General features: G+C 50.4%; 1 protein-coding gene across 4 annotated transcripts in view; it reads left to right on the top strand.

Annotated features, from left to right (window-relative positions):
- Positions 1 to 24,470, top strand: part of LOC132823141 (myelin-associated glycoprotein-like) — a 114,675-nt gene that overhangs the window by 38,417 nt on the left and 51,788 nt on the right. For 3 of the 4 annotated variants that reach the window (XM_060836700.1, XM_060836701.1, XM_060836702.1), the window contains one exon: positions 4,830 to 5,084. The exons of the other annotated variant lie outside the window; for it this stretch is intronic. In XM_060836700.1, the coding sequence (XP_060692683.1) occupies positions 4,830 to 5,084 (255 nt within the window). The remainder of the gene's footprint in view (positions 1 to 4,829; positions 5,085 to 24,470) is intronic. 4 annotated transcript variants of the gene reach the window in all.

Genomic DNA, 24,470 nt, shown 5'->3' with positions numbered 1-24,470 from the left:
CTTTCCTCAGCTTTCGCTGAATTCGACTGTCGCAAGGTCAAGTTGAATACAAACAAAGCCAAGCTGTCTCCTGGCTGCAGAACTTAGCAAAATATTGTTTGCAAATCTCAGCACAGCATTAAGTTTAGAAACGCATTCTCTTTCAGATTTCACAGTCAATATTAAATTTGTTAATTTTCCATTACAGGCTACAATGACAGTGATGTAGAAAACCACACAGCACCAGGCTGTACTCCAACAGGTTTACTTGAAAGCACTAGCTTTCAGAGTGCTGCTGATGAAGGAGCGACGATCCAAAAGCTAATGCTTCCAAATAAACCTGTTGGATTATAACCTGGTGTTGTGTGATTTTTAACCTTGTCCACCCCAATCCAACACTGGCACCTCTACAGCAGTAATGTAAAAAAAAAAGTTTCTTTTCCTGTATGTTGGGAAGTATTGAATTACAATGAAGTAATCATTTTGATACTCTCAAAATATTATAAATAAATTAGTGATAGCTGGTTCAAGCGAGGTAGAGTGGAGCCAGTCAGGATATTTACGACACTCTGTTCAACTCCAATGACTTTCCAACTTCTTAACTCCCTTACGGATGATTACATTTTCATTATGTCTCTTAGCAACTGATTCAAAAAAGCTCACACCTGGTTCAAGGATACTATATTTTGTTTGTGTAAGATAAGGGCTGGCTGAGATTAGCCAGAGTGCAACCAGGAGTATTGAGTGATGAAAGATAGAGCCATAAGGAATTGAATACAGTTGATGGGACATAGAGTCATTGAAATGTACAGCTTGGAAACAGACCCTGCGCTCCAACTCATCCATCCGACCAGATATCCCAACCCAATCTAGTCCCACCTGCCAACACTTGGCCAATATCCCTCTAAACCCTTCCTATTCATATACCCATCCAGATGCCTTTTAAATGCTGTAATTGTACCAGCCTCCACCACATCCTCTGGCAGCTCATTCCATACCCGTATCACCCTTTGCGTTGAAAGGTTGCCTCTTAGGTCTCTTGTATATCTTTCCCCTCTCTCCCTAAACCTATGCCCTCTCCCACCACAGGGAAAAGACCTTGTCTATTTACCCTATCCATGCCCCTCATGATTTTATAAACCTCTATAAGCTCACCCCTCAGCCTCCGACACTCCAGGGAAAACAGCCCCAGCCTATTCAACCTCTCCCTATAGCTCAAATTCTCCAACCCTGGCAACATCCTTGTAAATCTTTACTGAACCCTTTCAAGTTTCATAACATTTTTCCGACAGGAAGGAGACCAGAATTGCACGCAATATTCCAAAAGTGGCCTAACCAATGAAGAAAGCACAAACATGTTGTTGCATTGTTGTCTAGACACTTAGATGCAATGTGAATGACTTTGATTCTGTTGACTGTTGCTTGACTAATACGCACAACTGATTCTAATATGGCCTCACTGTACACAATTGGCTTTTCCAAGCTAATAGGCTTAGGTAGTTAAAAATCACGCAACACCGGGTTCTCGTCCAACAGGTTTATTTGGAAGTATAGTTGGACCATAACCTGGTGTTGTGTGATCTTTAACTTTGTTCATTCCAGTCCAACATCAGCACTGCCACATCAGGTTAAGTGTCCCCAACATAACAGAGCCTGACAAAAAACTGACTGGGGAATTTAAATATTGAAACAGACTTTTTTTTCCATCAGCACTGATACTTTGCTTCATACCCAATTAGGTGTTACCCTTGTGAATCATAGCAAACTGGTTCAACGTCTCTCCTTTGCATTTTAGCCAACTGATAGAGTTAAAGTCGATTGTATTTTGGATCTAGCCGTCAAACATTTTGGAACTGGAAAGCTTTGTTTTTAAGATGAGTGAGGGAGTTACAGTTTGGGGAGAGGTGAAGCCTTTAGGTTTATAAAGAGCTCCTCCTGATATTTTCAAATTCAATTATAGATTGGGGGCGTGGCTGGCTAGGCCAGTATTTATTTCCCACCCCTAATTGCCCAGAGGCCAGTAACTGTCAACCACATTGCTGTGGGTCTGGAGTCACATGTATGCCAGACCAGGTAAGGATCATAGATTCCTTCCCTAACGGGCATTAGTGAACCAGATGGGTTTTTCCAACAATCGACAATGGGTTCACGGTCATCGTTAGACTCTTAATTCCAGAATTTTTCAAAATTGAATTCAATTTGCACCATCTGCTGTGACAGCATTCAAATCTGGGTCACCAGAACATTACATGGGCCACTGGAATTTTTAATACCACTAGGCTATCGCCTACCCATAGCAGTGATTCAATGCAATTACGATATGCATAAACTTTATCTGAGCAATCTTTTATAAGAGACATTGTTTATCTATCAGCAGGATATATTCATGGATTGTACTGATATTGGGGAAAACACTTTCAGACGGTGAATGGTTACTTTCTGGAATGTGCTGCTTGCGTCCATAGAGGAGCTAGGGTCAGTTGAGGCCTTCAGAAGCAGATTAGATTGGTACCTGATAAAGAAGAATGTAAAGGTATCTGGAGAGAAGGTGGGAGAGTGGAGTTAAACTACTCCTTCAGAAATCCAGCACAGATATGATGGACTGATTGGCCTCGTTCTGTACTGTAATCATTCTGCTAACACTGTAGATTAACTTCATCATCCACATTAGGAACAGGAGTTAATCAAGAAATGCTTCCCTGTCTTTTAAAAATTTCTTGGCCGGGCTCTGTGGCTCACTGGTTAGCACTGCTGCTCCACAGCGCCAGGGATCCAAGTTCAATCCCAGCCTCAGGCGATTGTCTGTGTGGAGTTTGCACATTCACCCCATGTCTGTGAGGGTTTCCTACCACAGTCCAGAGATGTGCTGGTTAGGTGGACTGGCCAAGCTAAAATTGTCCTGTAGTACCTTATGTCTTATGCTGCGCAGCCACCTGGAAGCCTGAAGAAGAGCTCATGCCTGAAACGTCGATTCTCCTGCGCTTTTCCAGCAACACATTTTCACCTCTGATCTCCAGCATCTGCAGTCCTCACTTTCTCCCATAATAGACAGGCTAAGTGGGTTAGCCATGATATATGCTGAAAATGTGTTGCTGGAAAAGCGCAGCAGGTCAGGCAGCATCTAAGGAACAGGAAATTCGATGTTTCGGGCATAAGCCCTTCATCAGGAATGAGGAAAGTGTGTCCAGCAGGCTAAGATAAAAGGTAGGGAGGAGGGACTTGGGGGAGGGGCGATGGAGATGTGATAGGGAGAAGGAGGTCAAGGTGAGGGTGATAGGCTGGAGTGGGGTGGGGGCGGAGAGGTCAGGAAGAAGATTGCAGGTTAGGAGGGCAGTGCTGAGTTCGAGGCAATTGACTGAGACAAGGTGGGGGGAGGGGAAATGAGGAAACTGGAGAAATCTGAGTTCATCCCTTGTGGTGGGAGGGTTCCCAGGCGGAAGATGAGGTGCTCTTCCTCCAACCATCGTTATGTTCTGGCAATGGAGGAGTCCAAGGACCTGCATGTCCTTGGTGGAGTGGGAGGGGGAATTAAAGTGTTGAGCCACGGGGTGGTTGGGTTGGTTGGTCTGGGCGTCCCAGAGGTGTTCCCTGAAGCGTTCCACAAGTAGGTGGCCCGTCTCCCCAATATAGAGGAGGCCACATCGGGTGCAGCGGATGCAATAGATGATGTGTGTGGAGGTGCAAGTGAACTTGTGGCGGATATGGAAGGATCCCTTGGGGCCTTGGAGAGAAGTAAGGGAGGAGGTGTGGGCGCAAGTTTTGCATTTCTTGCGGTTGCAGGGGAAGGTGCCGGGAGTGGAGGTTGGGTTGGTGGGGTGAGTGGACCTGACGAGGGAGTCACGGAGGGAATGGTCTTTTCGGAACACTGATAGGGGAGGGGAGGGAAATATATCCCTGGTGGTGGGGTCTGTTTGGAGGTGGCGGAAATGACAGCGGATGATACGCTGTATACGGAGGTTGGTGGGGTGGTAGGTGAGAACCAGTGGGGTTCTGTCCTGGTGGCGGTTGAAGGGGCGGGGCTCAAGGGCAGAGGAGCGGGAAGTGGAGGAGATGCGGTGGAGGGCATCGTCGATCACGTCTGGGGGGATTCTGCGGTCCTTGAAGAAGGAGGCATCTGGGCTGTGCGATGTTGGAACCGGTCCTCCTGGGAGCAGATGCGGCGGAGACGAAGGAATTGGGAATATAGGATGGTGTTTTTACAAGGGGCAGGGTGGGAGGAGGTGTAGTCTAGGTAGCTGTGGGAGTCAGTCGGTTTATGGAAGATGTCTGTGTTGAGTCGGTCGCCCGAGATAGAAATGGAAAGGTCTAGGAAGGGGAGGGTGGAGTCTGAGACGGTCCAGGTGAATTTGTGCTCGGGGTGGAAGGTGTTGGTAAAGTGTTCAACCTCCTCATGGGAGCACGAAGCAGCGCCAATACAGTCATCGATGTAGCGGAGGAAAAGGTGGGGAGTGGTGCCAGTGTAGTTGCGGAAGATGGACTGTTCCACAGTCGCCCAAATGGCCTCTCTCTCTGCACCATAGGGATCCTCTGAAATGTATATTGCATATCAAGTCTTGTTCTTTATTTGAAGTTTTTCTTGTAACACATAGACTTGCACAGACACATAAATATGTTTTCACATCACCCAGGCACACCGATGCAGGAAACAAGTCATTCCCTCATGATCAGTAAAGCAAATTTTTTTTGTATTTTTTTCTGTCAAAAGCTTTGACTGTTGCTTTGATTCCAACCGATGAATTCAATTTCAGGACCAAGATTCCATTCTAGGGTCTCTTGGCATTAACCTGCTCAGCGACTGATTTGTTCACACTGAGTAAGATCTCCAATGGATTTTATTTCCTTTCTTCTAGATAAGCCTGACAAGGTAACAATCAGCCAGGAAGTCCTGTACAAGTGCATTGCTGAGGCCAGTCCTCCTGCTGTCATCACATGGAAGATCAGTGATGAAAGTATAAACCTCACTGATCCCAGGGTCAGTATAAAGTCAGAATTCAATGGCACACATTCAGTTAGTACACTGAGACTGGACACAACAGCAAGCTTTTGTGTTTCGTGCCTAGCTCAGAATAAACATGGAGTATCGGTTACAGAGAGGTGCCCACCTGGTAAGTACAAAAGCAGTTCTCTGGTTGAACAAAATGTAAGTATGCCTAATCTGTTAATCTTATGATGTGGCGGTGCCGGTGTTGGACTGGGGTGAACAAAGTTAAAAAGTCACACAACACCAGGTTTTTTTAGATTAGATTACTTACAGTGTGGAAACAGGCCCTTCGGCCCAACAAGTCCACACCGACCCGCCGAAGCGCAACCCACCCATACCCCTACATTTGCCCCTTACCTAACACTACGGGCAATTTAGCATGGCCAATTCACCTGACCCGCACATCTTTGGACTGTGGGAGGAAACCGGAGCACCCGGAGGAAACCCACGCAGACACGGGGAGAACGTGCAAACTCCACACAGTCAGTCGCCTGAGGCGGGAATTGAACCCAGGTCCCTGGCGCTGTGAGGCAGCAGTGCTAACCACTGTGCCACCGTGTCACCCTTAAGTGGCACCGTGTCGCCCTTATAGCCCAACAGGTTAATTTGGAAACACTAGCTTTCGGAGCGCTGCTCCTTCAAGCGCATCCATTACAATCACCTGATGAAGGAGCAGCGCTCCGAACGTTAGTGCTTCCAAATAAACCTGTTGGACTATAACCTGGTGTTGTGTGACTTTTTAACTTTACTCATCTTAATTAATCCTCCGATTGTGAGCCCTTCCTGAATAGTTCAACTTACCTGGCTGGCTTTCTTATTTCAGTCAGAAGACATACAACACCAGGTTATAGTCCAACAGGTTTAATTGGAAGCACACTAGCTTTCGGAGTGACACTCCTTCATCAGGTGATAGTGGAGGGCTCAATCCTAACACAGAATTTATCGCAAAAATTTGCAGTGTGATGTAACTGAAATTATACATTGAAAAATTGATTGTCTGTTAAGCCTTTCATCTGTTAGAATACAGTGATAGTTTCACTTCTTTCATGTGTAAATCACAAAACCTTTTTTTTAAAGTTGCATTTTTGGGTTAGCTGTTAACAATGGTGATAGCTAGATAATATGTTGAAGGTGTTAACCCCCTGTGTTCTCTGTCTATGACCTGACGTTTAGATCGATTCTAATCTAAAAAGTGAGATAACAGAGTTTTACATAAATTCATGCAGTTTTTGAGCTCAGAGTTCTACATGAATGCATGCAGTTTTTTGAGCAAAGTACAATGTAACCCTACAAGTACAAATTCCCCCCTCAAAATATATGTGTGCATGGGGGTCTTTGTCTGTCTGTGTGTGTGTGTCTGTCTACGTTGGGGGTCATGAGTGTGAGAAAGTGTATGCGCATGTATAGTGGGTGCAGAGTGTCTTAAGTCTGTGAGGGGGTGCATGTGTGAGTGTGTGTGTTTGTAAGGGTGTGTGTGGTTGTCTGTATGCACGTCAGTGTGTATGTATGTGTGTATAGGAGTGCCTGTGTGTGTGAGAGAGTGTGTGTGTGTGTGTGTGTGTAGGAGTACCTGTGTGTGTGTGTGTAGTGCAATGGTGATCACCTGTAATGTGACATGAACCCAAGGTCCCGGTTGAGGCCCTCCCTATGGGTACCGAACTTAGCTATCAGCCTCTGCTCGGCCACTTTCCTCTGCTGCCTGTCCCGAAGTCCACCTTGGAGGATGGTCACCCGAAGGTCCGAGGCTGAATGTCCTGGACCACTGAAGTGTTCCCCAACTGGGAGGAAATCCTCCTGTCTGTTGATTGTTGTGCGGTGCCCATTCATCCGTTGCCATAGCCTTTGCTCGGTTTCCTCAATGTACCATGCCTCCGGGCATCCTTGCTTGCAACGTATAAGATAGACAACATTGGCTGAGTCACATGAGTACCTGCCATGTACAAGGTGGGAGGTGTCCCCACACGTAATGGCGGTATCTATGTCCACAATCTGACACGTCTTGCAGCGTCCACCATGATAGGGTTGTATGGAGTTGTCCTGAGAGCCGGGCAGCTTGCTAATAACAGCAATCTATTTGAGGTTTGGCGGTTGTTTAAAGGCAAGTAGTGGAGGTGTGGGGAAGGTCTTGGTGAGGTGCTCATCCTCATTGATAATGTGTTGCAGGTTACGAAGAACACAGTGTAATTTTTCAGCTCCTGGGAAATACTGAACAACGAAGGGTACCCTGTCGGTTGCAGCACGTTTCTGTCTCCTGAGGAGGTCATTACAGTTCCTTGCTGTGGCACGTCGGAATTGGCGGTCGATGAGTTGAGCATCGTATCCCGTTCTTATGAGGGTACATAGACAGAGAACACAGGGGGCCAACACCGTCAATAGATTGTCTAGCTATCACCATTGTTAACAGCTAACCCAAACATGCAACTTTAAAAAAAAGGGTTTTGTGATTTACCCATGAAAGAAGTGAAACTATCACTGTATTCTAACAGATGAAAGGCTTAACAGACAATCAATTTTTCAATGTATAATTTCAGTTACATCACACTGCAAATTTTTGCTATAAATTCTGTGTTAGGATTGAGCCCTCCACAATCACCTGATGAAGGAGCGTCGCTCCGAAAGCTAGTGTGCTTCCAATTAAACCTGTTGGACTATAGCCTGGTGTTGTGTGATTTTTAACTTTGTGCACCCCAGTCCAACACCGGCATCTCCAAATCAAGGTTATAGTCTGACAGATTTATTTAAAATCACAAGTGTGTAATTTCAAATGAACCTGTTACACTCTAACCTGGTGTTGTGTGACTTCTGACCTTGTCCACCCCAGTCCAACAGCAGCACCTCCACATCATTCCTATTTCAGATTCTATCTTGATATACTGAAATCAAACTGTAATTGCCCCAGGAAATTATAATTACATTGTTCCTATCATGTTTAGAATACAGACCAAAAATAAGGACTTAGAAGCAATAGTTTTCAGTGCCATGTTGGTCTGAGTGGAAAACAAAGTTAAATTTAACTCTCCGTAATTGAGGTAGCTTTATTTACAGTTGTGACTTCAAATTACAAAAAGTTTATTAAGTCATTGGTTACAAACTTCTGCTTGTACCAGTTTGAGTTGCTCAGGGTTTCATTCTTAGGAAAAAGGAAGACTGATAAAGGAAACAGGCAAAGTATTGAAGAGGCGCGTGGAAAGTGCTGTAGAACCACAGCAGGGGAGAATTAGAATTAGCTTTGTAATCACATGAACTTACATGAGTACAGTGAAAATTTAAGAAATCGCCACGTTCCACGCTATCTTAGAATCAAAGGTACCCAGGCACTGAGTCTGATGTAGAAATTCTTTGGAAATATTTGAAAAATAAAGAAATTTTAAAAACTTGCATGACTGACATAAGAAAAAAAGTTAAAATTCATGGGAATAAATTAGAAAAATATAGATGTGTAAAGTTCAGAATAAGATACCTTTCAACACAGTTTGCACTGTCTCCAAACGGTGCTGAGGGTTGAACTTGAGAATTTCAAGACTGGGACAGCACAATGAGACTGGGAATCCGGACAGAGACTGGGAATCTGTGCTAAGGCTGGGGGTCCGTGCTGAGATTAGGAGTTTTTGCCGAGACAGGGAGTCTGTGCTCAGACTAGGAATCCCTGCTGGGATTGAGAGTCCGGACAGAGACTGGGAGTCTGTCCTGAGACTGGGAGTCTGTGCTGAGACTGGGAATCTGTGCTGGGACTATAAATTTGTGCTGAGATTGGGAGTCTCTGTGGATATTGGGAGTCCAGGCTGAGGCTGGGATCCGTGCTGAGATTGGGAGTCCATATTGAGAAGGGAATCCGTAATGAGTCAGGGGGTCTGTGTTGAGACTGTGAGTCTTTCTTGAAATTGGGAGTCTGTGCGGAGACCAGGAAACTCTCCTTAGATTGGGAGTCTGTCCTGTGATTGGAAATCCAAGCTGAGACTGGGAGTCTGTGCTGAGATTGGGAGTCTGTGATGAAACCGGATTTCTGTGCTGGGACTGGGATTCTGTGTAGGGACTAGGAGTCTGTGCTGAGATTGGGAATCTGTGCTGAGACTGGGAGTCTGTGCTGAGACTGGGTGTCCCTGCTGAGATTGGGAATCTGTGCTGAGACTGGGAGTCTGTGCTGGGGCTGGGAGTCTGTGTAGGGACTAGGAGTTTGTGCTGAGACTGAGAGTCTGTGCTGAGACTGGGAGTCTGTGCTGGGACTGGGAGTCTGTGCTGAGATAGAGATTCCCTGCTGAGGCTGGAAGTCCGTGCTTCGATTAGGAGTCTGTTCTGAGGCTAGAAGTCTGTGATGAATCTGGTTTTCTGTGCTGGGACTGGGAGTCTGTGCAGAGACTGGGAATCTGTGTTGAGGCTGGGAGTCAGTAATGAATCTGGGTTTCTGTACTGGGAATGAGGTCGGGGTGTGATTGGGAGTCTGTGCAGAGAATGTCTGTCCATGCTGAGATTGGGAGTTTGTGCTGAACCTTGGATTCTGTTCTGAGACTGGAAGCCTGTTCTGAGACTGGGAATCTATACAGAGTCTGGACATCTGTGCTGGCACTAGGAGTTTGTGATGAGACCAGGATTTTGTCCTGAGACTGGAAGGCTGTGCTCAGTTTGAATGTCTATGCTGGGAGTCTTTGCTGAGAGTGGGATTCTGTGCTGAAACTAGGATTCTGTCCTCAGATTGGGAGCCTGTGCTGAGATTGAGATTCTGAGATGGGACTCGGAGTTTGTGTTGAGACTGGGAGTCTGTGCTGAGATTGGAAGTCTGTGCTGAGACGGGGACTTCGTGCTTAGACTCGGAGTCTGTGCTGAGACTGGGAGTCAGTGATGAATTTGGGTTTCTGTGCTGAGACTGGATTCCATGCTGGGAATGAGGTCGGGGTATGATTGGGAGTCTGTGCAGAGAATGTCTGCCCGTGCTGAGGTTGGGAGTGAGTGCTGAGACTGCAAGTCTGTGGTGAGATTGAGTGTCCCTGCTGAGGCTGGGAGTCTGTGCTGAGACTGGGACTCAGAAAACAGAAAACAGCCAGGGAATTCCTAGAGGCATGGCACTCATCCACAGATTCAATCAACAAATATATCGACCTGGACCCAATATACCGGCCACTGCAGCGGACAGCAAGAACTGACAACCGGAAGCGGCAGAGACAAGCCACTATAAAGGCCGGAGGAAACGTCACAGAAGCGCTTCACAGGAGTCTCCCAAGCACTGAGGATGTCACCTAGACAGGGGACGAAACCTTCGCAACAAAAACTCCCAGCTCGGCAAACAGAACCACAACAATGAGCACCTGAGCTACAACTCTTCTCCCAAACTTTGAATCTGTGCTGTTACTGGGAAACCATGCTGAGATTTGGAGTCTGTGCTGAGACTGAGAGTCTATGCTGAGACTGGAAGTCTGTGCTGAGATTGAGAGTCCGTGCTGAGAATGGAAGTCTGTGCTGAGACTGGGAATCTGTGCTGAGAATGGGAGTCTGTGATGAGATTGGGAGTCTGTGCTGAGATCGTTAGTCTGTGCTGAGATTTGGAGTCTGTGCTGAGTCAGGGAGTCTGTGCTGAGATTGGGAGTCTGTGATGAATCTCGGTTTCTGTGCTGGCCCTGGGAGTCTGTGTAGGGATTAGGAGTTTGTGCTGAGACTGGAGGTCTGTGCTGAGACCGGGGGTCTGTGCAGAGACTGGGAGTCTGTCCTGAGACTGGGGGTCTGTGGTCAGTTTGAAATTCGATGCTGAGACTGGGAGTTTGTGCTGGGACTGGGAGTCTGTGTTGGGACTGTGCGTCTGTGTTGGGACTGGCAGATTGTGCTGAGACTGGAAGTCTATGCTGAGACTAGAAATCTGTGCTGAGACTGGGAATCTGTGCTGTGACTGGGAAACCGTGCTGATATTGGGAGTCTGTGCTGAGACTGTGAGTCTGTGCTGAGACTGGAAGTCTGTGCTGAGATTGCGTGTCCGTGCTGAGATTGGGAGTCCGTGCTGATACTGGGGGTCTGTGCTAAGACTGGTAGTCTTTGCTGAGAATGGGAGTCTGTGTTGAGACTGGGGGTCTGTGCTGAGATCGTTAGTCTGTGCTGAGATTTGGAGTCTGTGCTGAGACTGGGAGTCTGTGCTGAGACTGGAAGTCTGTGCTGAGATTGGGAGTCTGTGCTGAGATTGGGATTCCGTGCTGAGACTGGGGATCTGTGCTGAGACTGGAAGTCTTTGTGAAAATGGGGCTCTGTGCTGAGACTGGGAATCTGTGCTGAGAATGGGGGTCTGGGCTGAGATCGTTAGTCTGTGCTGAGATTTGGAGTCTGTGCTGAGACTGGGTGTCTGCGCTGAGACTGGGAGTCTGTCCTGAGACTGGGAATCTATTTTCAATTTGAAAGTGTATGCTGAGACTGGGAGTTAGTGCTGGCACTGGGAGTCTGTGTTGGGACTGGCAGATTGTGCTGAGAATGGGAGTCCGTGCTGACATTAGGAGTCTGTGATGGATCTCGGATTCTGTGCTGGCACAGAGAGTCTGTGTAGGGACTAAGAGTTTTTGCTGAGAATGGGAGTCTGTGCTGAGACTGGGAATCTGTGCTGAGATCGTGAGTGAGTGCTGAGGTTTGGAGTCTGTGCTGAGACTGGGAGTCTGTGCTGAGATTGGGAGACTGTGATGGATCTCGGTTTCTGTGCTGGCATTTGGAGTCTGTGTAGGGAGTAAGGGTTTTTGCTAAGACTGTGAATCTGTGCTGAGATTGTGAGTCGGTGCTGAGATTTGAAGTCTGTGCTGAGACGGGGGGTCTGTACCGAGATTGGGAATCTATGCTGAGACTGGGAGTCTGTGCGGAGACTGGGAGTCTGCCCTGAGAATGGGAGTCTGTGCTGAGACTGGGAATCTGTCCTGAGAATGGGAGTCTGTGCTGAGACTGGGAATCTGTCCTGAGAATGGGAGTCTGTGCTGAGCTTTGGATTCCATGCTGAAAATGGAGTCTGTCCTGAGACTGGGAGTTAGTGCTAGCACTGGGAGTCTGTGTTGGGACTGGCAGATTGTGCTGAGAATGGGAGTCTGTGCTGAGACTGGGAGTCCATGCTGAGACTGGGAGTCCGTGCTGAGATTGGGATTCTGTGATGGATCTCGGTTTCTGTGCTGGCACAGGGAGTCTGTGTAGGGACTAAGGGTTTTTGCTGAGAATGGGAGTCTGTGCTGAGACTGGGAGTCTGTGCTGGTAAAGGGAGTCTGTGCTGAGAATGGGAGTCTGTTCTGCGACTGGGAGTCTGTGCTGTGATCGTGAGTGGGTGCTGAGGTTTGGAGTCTGTGCTGAGACTGGGAGTCTGTCATGAGACTGGGAGTCTGTGCTGAGGCTAGGAATCCGTGTTGAGACTGGGAGTCTGTGGTGGGACCGAGAGGCTGGGCACAGACTGGGGTCCGTGCAGAGAAAGGCAGATTGTGCTGAGACTGGGAGACTGTGCTGAGGCTGGGAGTCTGGGCTGACTCCCAGTCTGTGCTGTGACTAGGAGTCTGTGTTGAGGCTGGGAGTCTGAGCTGAGGCTGGGAGACTCTGCTGAGACTGGGGCTCTGTGCTGTGATTGGAAGTCTCTGATGAGATTGCGAGTCTATCCTGAGACTGGGAGTTTGTCCTGAAAGATGAGAGTTTGTCCCGAAACTGGGAGTCTGTGCTGAAATTGGGAATCGGTGCTGAGACAGGGAGTCTGTGTTGAGATTGGGAGTCTGTGCTGAAATTGGGAGTCTGTGCTGAGACTGGGAGTTAGTGCTGGCACTGGGAGTCTGTGTTGGGACTGGCAGATTGTGCTGAGAATGGGAGTCCGTGCTGACATTAGGAGTCTGTGATGGATCTCGGATTCTGTGCTGGCACAGAGAGTCTGTGTAGGGACTAAGAGTTTTTGCTGAGAATGGGAGTCTGTGCTGAGACTGGGAATCTGTGCTGAGATCGTGAGTGAGTGCTGAGGTTTGGAGTCTGTGCTGAGACTGGGAGTCTGTGCTGAGATTGGGAGACTGTGATGGATCTCGGTTTCTGTGCTGGCATTTGGAGTCTGTGTAGGGAGTAAGGGTTTTTGCTAAGACTGTGAATCTGTGCTGAGATTGTGAGTCGGTGCTGAGATTTGAAGTCTGTGCTGAGACGGGGGGTCTGTACCGAGATTGGGAATCTATGCTGAGACTGGGAGTCTGTGCGGAGACTGGGAGTCTGCCCTGAGAATGGGAGTCTGTGCTGAGACTGGGAATCTGTCCTGAGAATGGGAGTCTGTGCTGAGACTGGGAATCTGTCCTGAGAATGGGAGTCTGTGCTGAGCTTTGGATTCCATGCTGAAAATGGAGTCTGTCCTGAGACTGGGAGTTAGTGCTAGCACTGGGAGTCTGTGTTGGGACTGGCAGATTGTGCTGAGAATGGGAGTCTGTGCTGAGACTGGGAGTCCATGCTGAGACTGGGAGTCCGTGCTGAGATTGGGATTCTGTGATGGATCTCGGTTTCTGTGCTGGCACAGGGAGTCTGTGTAGGGACTAAGGGTTTTTGCTGAGAATGGGAGTCTGTGCTGAGACTGGGAGTCTGTGCTGGTAAAGGGAGTCTGTGCTGAGAATGGGAGTCTGTTCTGCGACTGGGAGTCTGTGCTGTGATCGTGAGTGGGTGCTGAGGTTTGGAGTCTGTGCTGAGACTGGGAGTCTGTCATGAGACTGGGAGTCTGTGCTGAGGCTAGGAATCCGTGTTGAGACTGGGAGTCTGTGGTGGGACCGAGAGGCTGGGCACAGGCTGGGGTCCGTGCAGAGAAAGGCAGATTGTGCTGAGACTGGGAGACTGTGCTGAGGCTGGGAGTCTGGGCTGACTCCCAGTCTGTGCTGTGACTAGGAGTCTGTGTTGAGGCTGGGAGTCTGAGCTGAGGCTGGGAGACTCTGCTGAGACTGGGGCTCTGTGCTGTGATTGGAAGTCTCTGATGAGATTGCGAGTCTATCCTGAGACTGGGAGTTTGTCCTGAAAGATGAGAGTTTGTCCCGAAACTGGGAGTCTGTGCTGAAATTGGGAATCGGTGCTGAGACAGGGAGTCTGTGTTGAGATTGGGAGTCTGTGCTGAAATTGGGAGTCTGTGCTGAGACAGGGAGTTTGTGTTGAGATTGGGAGTCTGTGCTGAGACTGGAAGTCTGTGCTGAGAATGGCAGTCTGTGCTGAAACCTGAAGTCTGTGTTGAGATCGTGAGTCTGTGCTGAGACCGGGTGTCTGTGCTGAGATTGGGAGTCCTTGCTGAGACTGGGTGTCTGTCCTGAGTCTGAGAGTCTGTGCTGAGGCTAGGAATCTGTGCAGAGACTGGGAGTCTGTGCTGAGCCTGGGAACCTGTGCTGACACTGGGAGTCTGTACTGAGATTGGGAGTCTGTGATGAATCTCAGTTTCTGTGCTGCAACTATGAGTCTCTGCAGGGGCTAGGAGTTTGTCCTGAGACTGGGAGCCTGTGCTGAGATTGGGAGCCTTTGCTGAGATTGGGAGTCCCTGCTGAGTCTGGGGGTCTGTCCCGAGGCTAAAAGTCTATGGTAGGACTGGGAGTCTGTGCTGAGGCCAGGAGTCTGTGCTGAGACTGGAAGTCTGTGCAGAAAATGGGAGTCTGTGCTGAAACCTGGAGTCTGTGCTGAGATCGTGAGTCTGTGTACAGTTTGAAAGTCTATGCTGAGACTGGGAGTTTGTGCTGGGACTGGGAGTCTGTGTTGAGACTGGATGTCTCTGTTGGGACTAGCAGATTGTGCTGAGACTGGGAGTCTGTGTAGGGACAAGGAGTTTGTGCTGAAATTGGGAATCTGTGCTGAGACTGGGAGCTTTTGCTGAGATTGGGAGTTCCTGCTGAGACTGGGAGTCTGTGCTGAGACTGGGACTCTGTGCTGAGACTGGGATTCTGTGCTGACACTGGGAGTCTGTGCTGAGATTGGGAGTCTGTGATGAATCTCAGTTTCTGTGCTGCGACTGTGAGCCTCTGCAGGGACTAGGAGTTTGTCCTGAGACTGGGAGTCTGTGCTGAGATGGGGAGCTTTTGCTGAGATTGGGAGTCCCCGCTGAGACTGGGGGTCTGTCCTGAGTCTGAGAGTCTGTGCTGAGACTGGTAGTCTGTGCTGAGGCCAGGAATCTGAGCTGAGACTGGGAATCTGTGTTGAAACTGGGAGTCTGTGTTCAGTTTGAAAGTCTATGCTAAGACTGGGAGTCTGTGCTGAGACTGGGAGTCTGTGTTCAGTTTGAAAGTCTATGCTGAGACTGGGAGCCTGTGTTGAGACTGGGAGTCTGCTCTGAGATTGGGAGTTTGTGCTGCGATTGGGAGTCTGTGCTGAGACTGGGATTCTGTGTTAAGAATGGGAGACTGTGCTGAGACTTGGAGTCTCTACTGAGACTAGGAGTCTGTGTTCAGTTTGAAAGTCTATGCTGAGACGGGGAGTTTGTGCTGAGACGAGGAGTTTGTGCAGGGACGAGGAGTTTGTGCTGAGACTGGGAGTCTGTGCTGAGAATGGTAGTCTGTGCTGTGACTGGGAGTCTGTGCTAAGATCAGTATCTGTGCTGAGATTTGGAGTCTATGCTGAGACTGGGAGTCTGTGCTGGGGCTGGGAGTTTGTGCTGAGACTGGGAATCTGTGCTGAGATTGTGAGCATGTGCTGAGAATGGGAGTATGTGCTGAGACTAGGAAACCGTGCTGAGATTGGAGGCCTGTGCTGAGATTGGGAGTCTGTGCTGAGATTGTGAGTCTGTATTGAGATTTGGAGTCTGTGCTGGAACCGGGAGTCTATCCGGAGATTGGGAGTCAATGCTGAGACTGGGAGTCTGTCCTGAGACAGGCAACCTGTGCTGAGATCGTGAATCTGTGCTGAGATCATGATTCTGTGCTGAGGTTGGGACTCTGTGCTGGGACTGGGAGTCTGTGTTCAGTTTGAAAGTCTATACTGAGACTGGGAGTTTGTGCTGGAACTGGGAGTCTATGGTGGGACTGTGAGTGTGTGCAGAGAATGGGAATCCATGCTGGGAATGGCAGTGTGTGCTGAAACCTGGAGTCTGTGCTGAGATCGTGAGTCTGTGCTGAGACTGGGTGTCTGTGCTGAGATTGGGAGTCTGTGCTGAGACTGGGAGTCTGTGATAAATCTCAGTTTCTGTGCTGCAACTGTGAGTCTTTCCAGGGACTAGGAGTTTGAGCTGAGACAGGGACTCTGTGCTGAGATTGGGAGTCTGTGTTGAGATGGGAGCCTTTGCTGAGATTGGGAGTTCCTGCAGAGACTGGGGGTCTGTCCTGAGTCTGAGAGTCTGTGCTGAGATTGGGAGTCTGTGTTCAGTTTGAAAGTCTATGCTGAGACTGGGAGTCTGTGTTGAAACTGGGAGTCTGCTCTGAGACTGGGAGTTCGTGCTGAGATTGGGAGTCTGTGCTGAGACTGGAAGTCTGTGCTGAGCATGAGAGTCTGTGCTGAGACTGGGAATCTGTGTTAAGACTGGGAGACCGTGCTGAGACTTGGAGTCTCTACTGAGACTAGGAGTCTGTGTTCAGTTTGAAAGTCCCTGCTGAGATTGGGAGTCTGTGATGAATCTCGGTTTCTGTGCTTCGACTGGGAGTCTGTGTAGGGACTAGGAGTTTGTGCTGAGACTGGGAGTCTGTGCTGAGATTGGGAGTCTGTGTTGGGACTGGCAGATTGTGCTGAGACAGAGAGTCCATGCTGAGATTGGGAGTCCCTGCTGAGACTGGGAGTCTGTCCTGAGTCTGAGAGCCTGTGATGAGATTGGGAGCCTGTGCTGAAGCCAGGAATCTGTGCTGAGACTGGGAGACTGTGGTGGGACTGTGAGTGTGTGCAGAGAGTGGGAGTCCATGCTGGGAATGGCAGTCTGTGCTGAAACCTGGAGTCTGTGCTGAGACCGGGTGTCTGTGCTGAGATTGGGATTCTGTCCTTAGATTGGGAGTCTGTGCTGAGACTGGGAGTCTGTGACGAAACTCGGTGTCTGTGCTGCGACTGGGAGTCTGTGCTGAGATTGGGAGTCCGTTCTGAGAATGGGAGTCTGCGCTGACACTGGGAGTCTGTCCTTAGATTGGGAGTCTGTGCTGAGACTGGGAGTCTGTGATGAATCTCGGTGTCTGTGCTGCGACTGGGAGTCTGAGCTTAGACTGGGAGTCTGTTCTGAGACTGGAAGTCTGTGATGAATCTCAGTTTCTGTGCTGCGACTGTGAGTCTCTGCAGGGACTAGGAGTTTGAGCTGAGACTGGGACTCTGTGCTGAGATTGGGAGTCTGTGCTGAGATGGGAGCCTTTGCTGAGATTGGGAGTCCCTGCTGAAACTGGGGGTCATTCCTGAGTCTGAGGGTCTGTGTTGAGACTGGGAGTCTGTGCTGAGCTTGTGAATCTGTGCTTAAATTTGGTGTCTGTGCTGGGACCGGGAGTCTGTGCTGAGATTGGGATCTGTGCTGAGGCTTTGAGTCTGTGCTGCGACTGGGACTCTGTGCTGAGACTGGGAGTCTGTGCTTAGACTGGGAGTCTGTGCTGACACTGGGAGTCTGTGCTGTGATTGGGAGTCTGTGATGAATCTGAGTTTCTGTGCTGCGACTGTGAGTCTCTGCAGAGACTAGGAGTTTGAGCTGAGACTGGGACTCTGTGCTGAGATGGGGAGCCTTTGCTGAGATTGGGAGTCCCTGCTGAGACTGGGGCCTGTCCTGAGTCTGAGAGTCTATGCTGAGACTGGGAGTCTGTGCTGAGACTGGAAGTCTGGACAGAAACTGGGAGTCTGTGCTAAAACCTGAAGTCTGTGCTGAGATCGTGAGTCTGTGCTGAGGTTGGGAGTCCTTGCTGAGACTGGGGGTCTGTCCTGAGTCTGAGAGTCTGTGATGAGACTGGGAGCCTCTGCTGAGGCCAGGAATCTGTGCTGAGACTGGGAGTCTGTGGTGGGACCTGGAGTCTGTGGTGGGACCTGGAGTCTGAACTGAGACTGTGAGTCTGTGTTCTGTTTGAAAGTCTATGCTGAGACTGGGAGTTTGTGCTGGGACTGGGAGTCTCTATTGGGACAAGGAGTTTGTGCTGAAATTGGGAGTGTGTGCTGAGATTGGGAACTTTTGCTGAGATTGGGAGTTCCTGCTGAGACTGGGAGTCTGTTCTGGCCAGGAATCTGTGCTGAGAATGGGAGTCTGTGGTAGGACTGTGTGTCTATGCTGAGACTGGGAGTCCTTGTTGAGATTGGGAATCTGTGTTGAGATTGGGAGTTCGTGCTGAGACTGGGAGTCTGTGCTGAGACTGGAAATCTGTGCTACGACTGGGAGACTGTGCTGAGACTTGGAGTCTGAACGGAGACTGGGAGTCTGTGTTCAGTTTGAAGGTCTATGCTGAAACTGGGAGTCTGTGCTGAGACTGCGAGTCTGTGCTGAGATTGCGAGTCTGTGCTGATGCTGGGAGTCTGTGCTGAGACTGGGAGTCTGTGCTGCAAATGGGAGTCTGTGCTGATGCTGGGAGTCTGTGCTGATGCTGGGAGTCCGTGCTGAGACTGCGAGTCTGTGCTGAGATTGCGAGTCTGTGCTGATGCTGGGAGTCTGTGCTGAGACTGGGAGTCTGTGCTGAGATTGCGAGTCTGTGCTGATGCTGGGAGTCTGTGCTGAGACTGCGAGTCTGTGCTGAGATTGCGAGTCTGTGCTGATGCTGGGAGTCTGTGCTGAGACTAGGAGTCTGTGCTGAGATTGCGAGTCTGTGCTGATGCTGGGAGTCTGTGCTGAGACTGCGAGTCTGTGCTGAGATTGCGAGTCTGTGCTGATGCTGGGAGTCTGTGCTGAGACTGGGAGTCTGTGCTGAGATTGGGATCTGTGCTGAGGCTTGGAGTCCGTGCTGCGATTGGTATTCCAAATCTCAGCACAGACTCCAGGTCTCAGCACAGACTCACAATCTCAGCACAGACCCCAGGTTTCAGCACAGACTGCCAATCCCAGCATGGACTCCCATTCTCTGCCCACACTCACAGTCCCACCACAGACTCCCAGTCTCAGCACAGATTCCTGGCCTCAGCACAGGCTCCCAATCTCAGCACAGGCTCTCTGACTCAGGACAGACTCCCAGTCTCAGCAGGGACTCCCAATCTCAGCATGGACTCCCCATCTCAGCACAATCTGCCAGTCCCAACACAGACTCCCAGTCCCAGCACAAACTCCCAGTCTCAGTATAGACTTTCAAACTGAACACAGACTCCCAGTCTCGCGACAGAAGCCCAATCTCTGGACAGACACCCAGTCTCAGCACAGACTCCCAAACCCAGCACAAACTGCCAGTCCCAGCACAGACTCCCAGCCCTAGCACAAACTCTACAGACTCACGATCTCAGCACAGACACCAAATCTCAGCACAGACTCCAAATCTCAGCACAGACTCCCAATCTCAGCACAGACTCCCAGTCTCAGCAGGGACTCCTAATCTCAGACACAGACTCCCAGTCTCAGCACAGAGTCCCAGTCTCAGCACAGACTTTCAGTCTCAGCACAGATTCCCACTCTCAGCACAGTCTCCCAGTCTCAGCACAGTCTCCCAGTCTCAGCACAGTCTCCCAGTCTCAGTATAGACTTTCAAACTGAACACAGACTCCCAGTCCCAGCACAGATTTCCAGTCTCAGAACAGACTCCCAATCTCAGCAAAGGCTCCCAATCACAGCACAGACTTCCAGTCTCAGCACAAACTCCTAGTCCCTCTACAGACTCCCTGTCACATCTGTGATGAGACTGGGGGTCTATTCTGAGACTGGGAGCCTTTGCTGTGACTGGGAGTCTGCGGTGGGACTGGGAGTCTGTGCTGCGACTGTGAGTCTCTGCAGGGACTAGGAATTTGAGCTGAGACTGGGAGTCTCTGCTGAGATGGGGAGCCTTTGCTGAGATTGGGAGTCCCTGCTGAGACTGGGGGTCTGTCCTGAGTCTGAGAGTCTGTGATGAGACTGGGAGCCTCTGCTGAGGCCAGGAATCTGTGCTGAGACTGGGAGTCTGTGGTGGGACCTGGAGTCTGAACTGAGACTGTGAGTCTGTGTTCTGTTTGAAAGTCTATGCTGAGACTGGGAGTTTGTGCTGGGACTGGGAGTCTCTATTGGGACAAGGAGTTTGTGCTGAAATGGGAGTCTGTGCTGAGATTGGGAACTTTTGCTGAGATTGGGAGTTCCTGCTGAGACTGGGAGTCTGTTCTGGCCAGGAATCTGTGCTGAGAATGGGAGTCTGTGGTAGGACTGAGTGTCTTTGCTGAGACTGGGAATCCTTGCTGTGAGATTGGGAGTTCGTGCTGAGACTGGGAGTCTGTGCTGAGGCTGGAAATCTGTGCTACGACTGGGAGACTGTGCTGAGACTTGGAGTCTGAACGGAGACTGGGAGTCTGTGTTCAGTTTGAAGGTCTATGCTGAAACTGGGAGTCTGTGCTGATGCTGGGAGTCTGTGCTGAGACTGGGAGTCTGTGCTGATGCTGGGAGTCTGTGCTGAGACTGCGAGTCTGTGCTGAGATTGCGAGTCTGTGCTGATGCTGGGAGTCTGTGCTGTGACTGGGAGTCTGCGCAGAGATTGCGAGTCTGTGCTGATACTGGGAGTCTGTGCTGAGACTGCGAGTCTGTGCTGAGATTGCGAGTCTGTGCTGATGCTGGGAGTCTGTGCTGAGACTGCGAGTCTGTGCTGAGATTGCGAGTCTGTGCTGATGCTGGGAGTCTGTGCTGAGACTGGGAGTCTGTGCTGAGATTGCGAGTCTGTGCTGATGCTGGGAGTCTGTGCTAAGACTGGGAGTCTGTGCTGACACTGGGAGTCTGTGCTGAGATTGGGAGTCTGTGCTGAGGCTTGGAGTCCGTGCTGCGATTGGTATTCCAAATCTCAGCACAGACTCCAGGTCTCAGCATAGACTCACAATCTCAGCACAGACCCCAGGTTTCAGCACAGACTGCCAATCCCAGCATGGACTCCCATTCTCTGCCCACACTCACAGTCCCACCACAGACTCCCAGTCTCAGCACAGATTCCTGGCCTCAGCACAGGCTCCTAATCTCATCACAGGCTCTCTGACTCAGGACAGACTCCCAGTCTCAGCAGGGACTCCCAGTCTCAGCATGGACTCCCCGTCTCAGCACAATCTGCCAGTCCCAACACAGACTCCCAGTCCCAGCACAAACTCCCAGTCTCAGTATAGACTTTCAAACTGAACACAGACTCCCAGTCTCGTGACAGAAGCCCAATCTCTGGACAGACTCCCAGTCTCAGCACAGACTCCCAAACCCAGCACAAACTCCCAGTCTCAGTATAGACTTTCAAACTGAACACAGACTCCCAGTCTCGCGACAGAAGCCCAATCTCTGGACAGACTCCCAGTCCCAACACAGACTCCCAGTCCCAGCACAGAGTCCCAGCCTCAGCACAGACTTTCAACCTCAGCACAGAATCACAATCTCAGCACAGACTCCCAGTCTCAGCAAAATATGCCAGTCCCAGCACAGACTCCCAGTCCTAGCACAACCTTTACAGACTCACGATCTCAGCTCAGACTCCAAATCTCAGCACAGACTCCCAATCTCAGCACAGGCTTCCAGTCTCAGCACAGATTCCCAGCCTCAGCACAGACTCCCAATCTCAGTACAGACTTCCAGTCTCAGCACAGACTCCAAATCTCAACACAGACTCCCAGTCTCAGCAGGGACTCCTAATCTCAGACACGGACTCCTAATCTCAGCCACAGACTCCCAGTCTCAGCACAGAGTCCCAGTCTCAGCACAGACTCCCATTCTCAGCACAGACTTTCAGTCTCAGCACAGACTTCCAATGTCTGCACAGACTCTCAACCTCAGCACAGACTCCCAGTCTCAGCACAGATTCCCACTCTCAGCACAGTCTCCCAGTCTCAGCACAGACTTCGGCGGCACGGTGGCACAGTGGTTAGCACTGCTGCCTCACTGCGCCAGGGACCTGGGTTCGATTCCCGCCTCAGGTGACTGACTGTGTGGAGTTTGCACGTTCTCCCCGTGTCTGCGTGGGTTTTGTCCGGGTGCTCCGGTTTCCTCCCACAGTCCAAAGATGTGCGGGTCAGGTGAATTGGCCATGCTAAATTGCCCGTAGTGTTAGGTAAGGGGTATATGTAGGGGTATGGGTGGGTTGCGCTTCGGCGGGTCGGTGTGGACTTGTTGGGCCGAAGGGCCTGTTTCCACACTGTAAGTAATCTAATCTAATCTGATCTAATCCCAGTCTCAGCACAGTCTCCCAGTCTCAGCACAGTCTCCCAGTCTCAGTATAGACTTTCAAACTGAACACAGACTCCCAGTCCCAGCACAGATTTCCAGTCTCAGAACAGACTCCCAATCTCAGCAAAGGCTCCCAATCATAGCACAGACTTCCAGTCTCAGCACAAACTCCTAGTCCCTCTACAGACTCCCTGTCACATCGGTGATGAGACTGGAGGTCTATTCTGAGACTGGGAGCCTTTGCTGAGACTGGGAGTCTGCGGTGGGACTGGGAGTCTGTGCTGCGACTGTGAGTCTCTGCAGGGACTAGGAGTTTGAGCTGAGACTGGGAGTCTGTGTTGAGATGGGGAGCCTTTGCTGAGATTGGGAGTCCCTGCTGAGACTGGGGGTCTGTACTGAGTCTGAGAGTCTGTGCAGAGGCTGGGAATCTGTGTTGAGACTGGGAGTCTGTGCTGAGACTGGGAGTCTGTGCAGAGGCTGGGAATCTGTGTTGAGACTGGGAGTCTGTGATGAGACTGGGTGTCTGTGCCCCAGCACAGACTTCCAGTCTCAGCACAGACTCACAATCTCAGCACAGACTCCAGGTTTTCAGCACAGACTGCCATTCCCAGCATGGACTCCCATTCTCTGCACACACTCACAGTCCCACCACAGACTCCCAGTCACAGCACAGATTCCTGGCCTTAGCACAGACTCCCAATCTCATCACAGGCTCTCTGACTCAGGACAGACTCCCCGTCTCAGCATGGACTCCCCGTCTCAGCAGGGACTCCCCGTCTCAGCTCAATCTGCCAGTGTCAGCACAGACTCCCAATCTCAGCACAGACTCCCAGTCTCAGTATAGATTTTCAAACTGAACACAGACTCCCAGCCTCAGCACAGACTCCCAGTCCCAACACAGATGCACAGTCCCAACACAGACTCTCAGTCTGTGCTGAGACTGGGAGTCTGTGCTGAGACTGGGAGACTGTGCTGAGCCTGGGAGTCTGTGCTGAGACTGGGAGACTGTGCTGAGACTGGGAGACTGTGCTGAGATTGGGAGTCTGTGCTGAGACTGTGAGACTGTGCTGAGACTGTGAGACTGTGCTAAGACTAGGAGTCTGTGCTGAGACTGGGAGTCTGTGCTGAGATGGGGAGCCTTTGCTGAAATAGGGAGTCCCTGCTGAGACTGGGGGTCTGTACTGAGTCTGAGAGTCTGTGCTGAGACTGGGAGTCTGTGCAGAGGCTGGGAATCTGTGCTGAGACTGGGAGTCTGTGATGAGACTGGGAGTCTGTGCTGAGGCTAGGAATCTGTGCTGAGACTGGGAGTCTGTGATTAGACTGGGAGTCTGTGCTGAGACTGGGAGTCTGTGGTGGGACTGGGAGTCTGTGATGAGACTGGGTGTCCGTGCACAGGCAGGGGTCTGCGCAGAAAATGGGAGGCTGTGTTGAGTCTGGGAGACTGTGCTGAGACTGGGAATCTGTGCTGAGACTGGGAGACTGTGCTGAGACTGGGAGTCTGTGCTGAGACTGGGAATCTGTGCTGAGTCTGGGACTCTGTGTTCAATTTGAAAGTCTATGCTGAGACTGGGAGTTTGTGCTGAGACTGGGAGTTTGTGCTGGGACTGGGAGTTTGTGTTGGGACCTGATGTCTCTGTTGGGACTAGCAGATTGTGCTGAGACTGGGAGTCTGTGATGCGACAAGGAGCTTGTGCTGAGAATGGGAGTCTGTGGTGATCATGAGAGTCTGTGCTGAGGCGTGGAGTCTCTACTGAAACTGGGTGTCTGTGTTCAATTTGAAAGTCTATGCTGAGACTGGGAGTTTGTGCTGGGACTGGGTGTCTCTTTTGGGACTGGCAGATTATGCTGAGACTGGGAGTCAGTGCTGAGACTGGGAGTCTGTGCTGAGACTGGGAGTCTGTGATGAATCTCGGTTTCTGTGCTGCGACTGGGAGTCTGTGTAGGGATTAGGAGTTTTTGCTGAGACTGGGAGTCTGTGCTGAGATTGGGAGCCTTTGCTGAGATTGGGAGTCTGTGTTGGGACTGTGCATCTGTGTTGGGATTGGCAGCTTGTACTGAGACTGGGAGTCTATGCTGAGACTCGGAGTCTATGCTGAGATTGGGAGCCTTTGCTGAGTTTGGGAGTCTTTGCTGACATTGGCAGTCTGTGCTGAGACTGGAAGTCTGTGCTGAGAATGGGAATTTGTGATGAGACTGGGACTCTGTGCTGAGAATGGGAGTCTGTGCTGAGACTGGGACTCTGCGCTGAGAATGGGAGTCTGTGCTGAGACTGGGAGTCTGTGATGTATCTTGGTTTCTGTGCTGACTCTGTGAGACTGTGTAGGGACTAGGAGTTTGTGCTGAGACTGGGAGTCCCTGCTG

The sequence above is a fragment of the Hemiscyllium ocellatum genome, chromosome 16 (genome assembly GCF_020745735.1).
Source record: "Hemiscyllium ocellatum isolate sHemOce1 chromosome 16, sHemOce1.pat.X.cur, whole genome shotgun sequence".
Lineage (NCBI taxonomy): Eukaryota > Metazoa > Chordata > Chondrichthyes > Orectolobiformes > Hemiscylliidae > Hemiscyllium > Hemiscyllium ocellatum.
The sequence above is the reverse complement of the archived record's forward strand: the minus strand, read 5'-3'. Positions and strand labels throughout refer to the sequence as shown.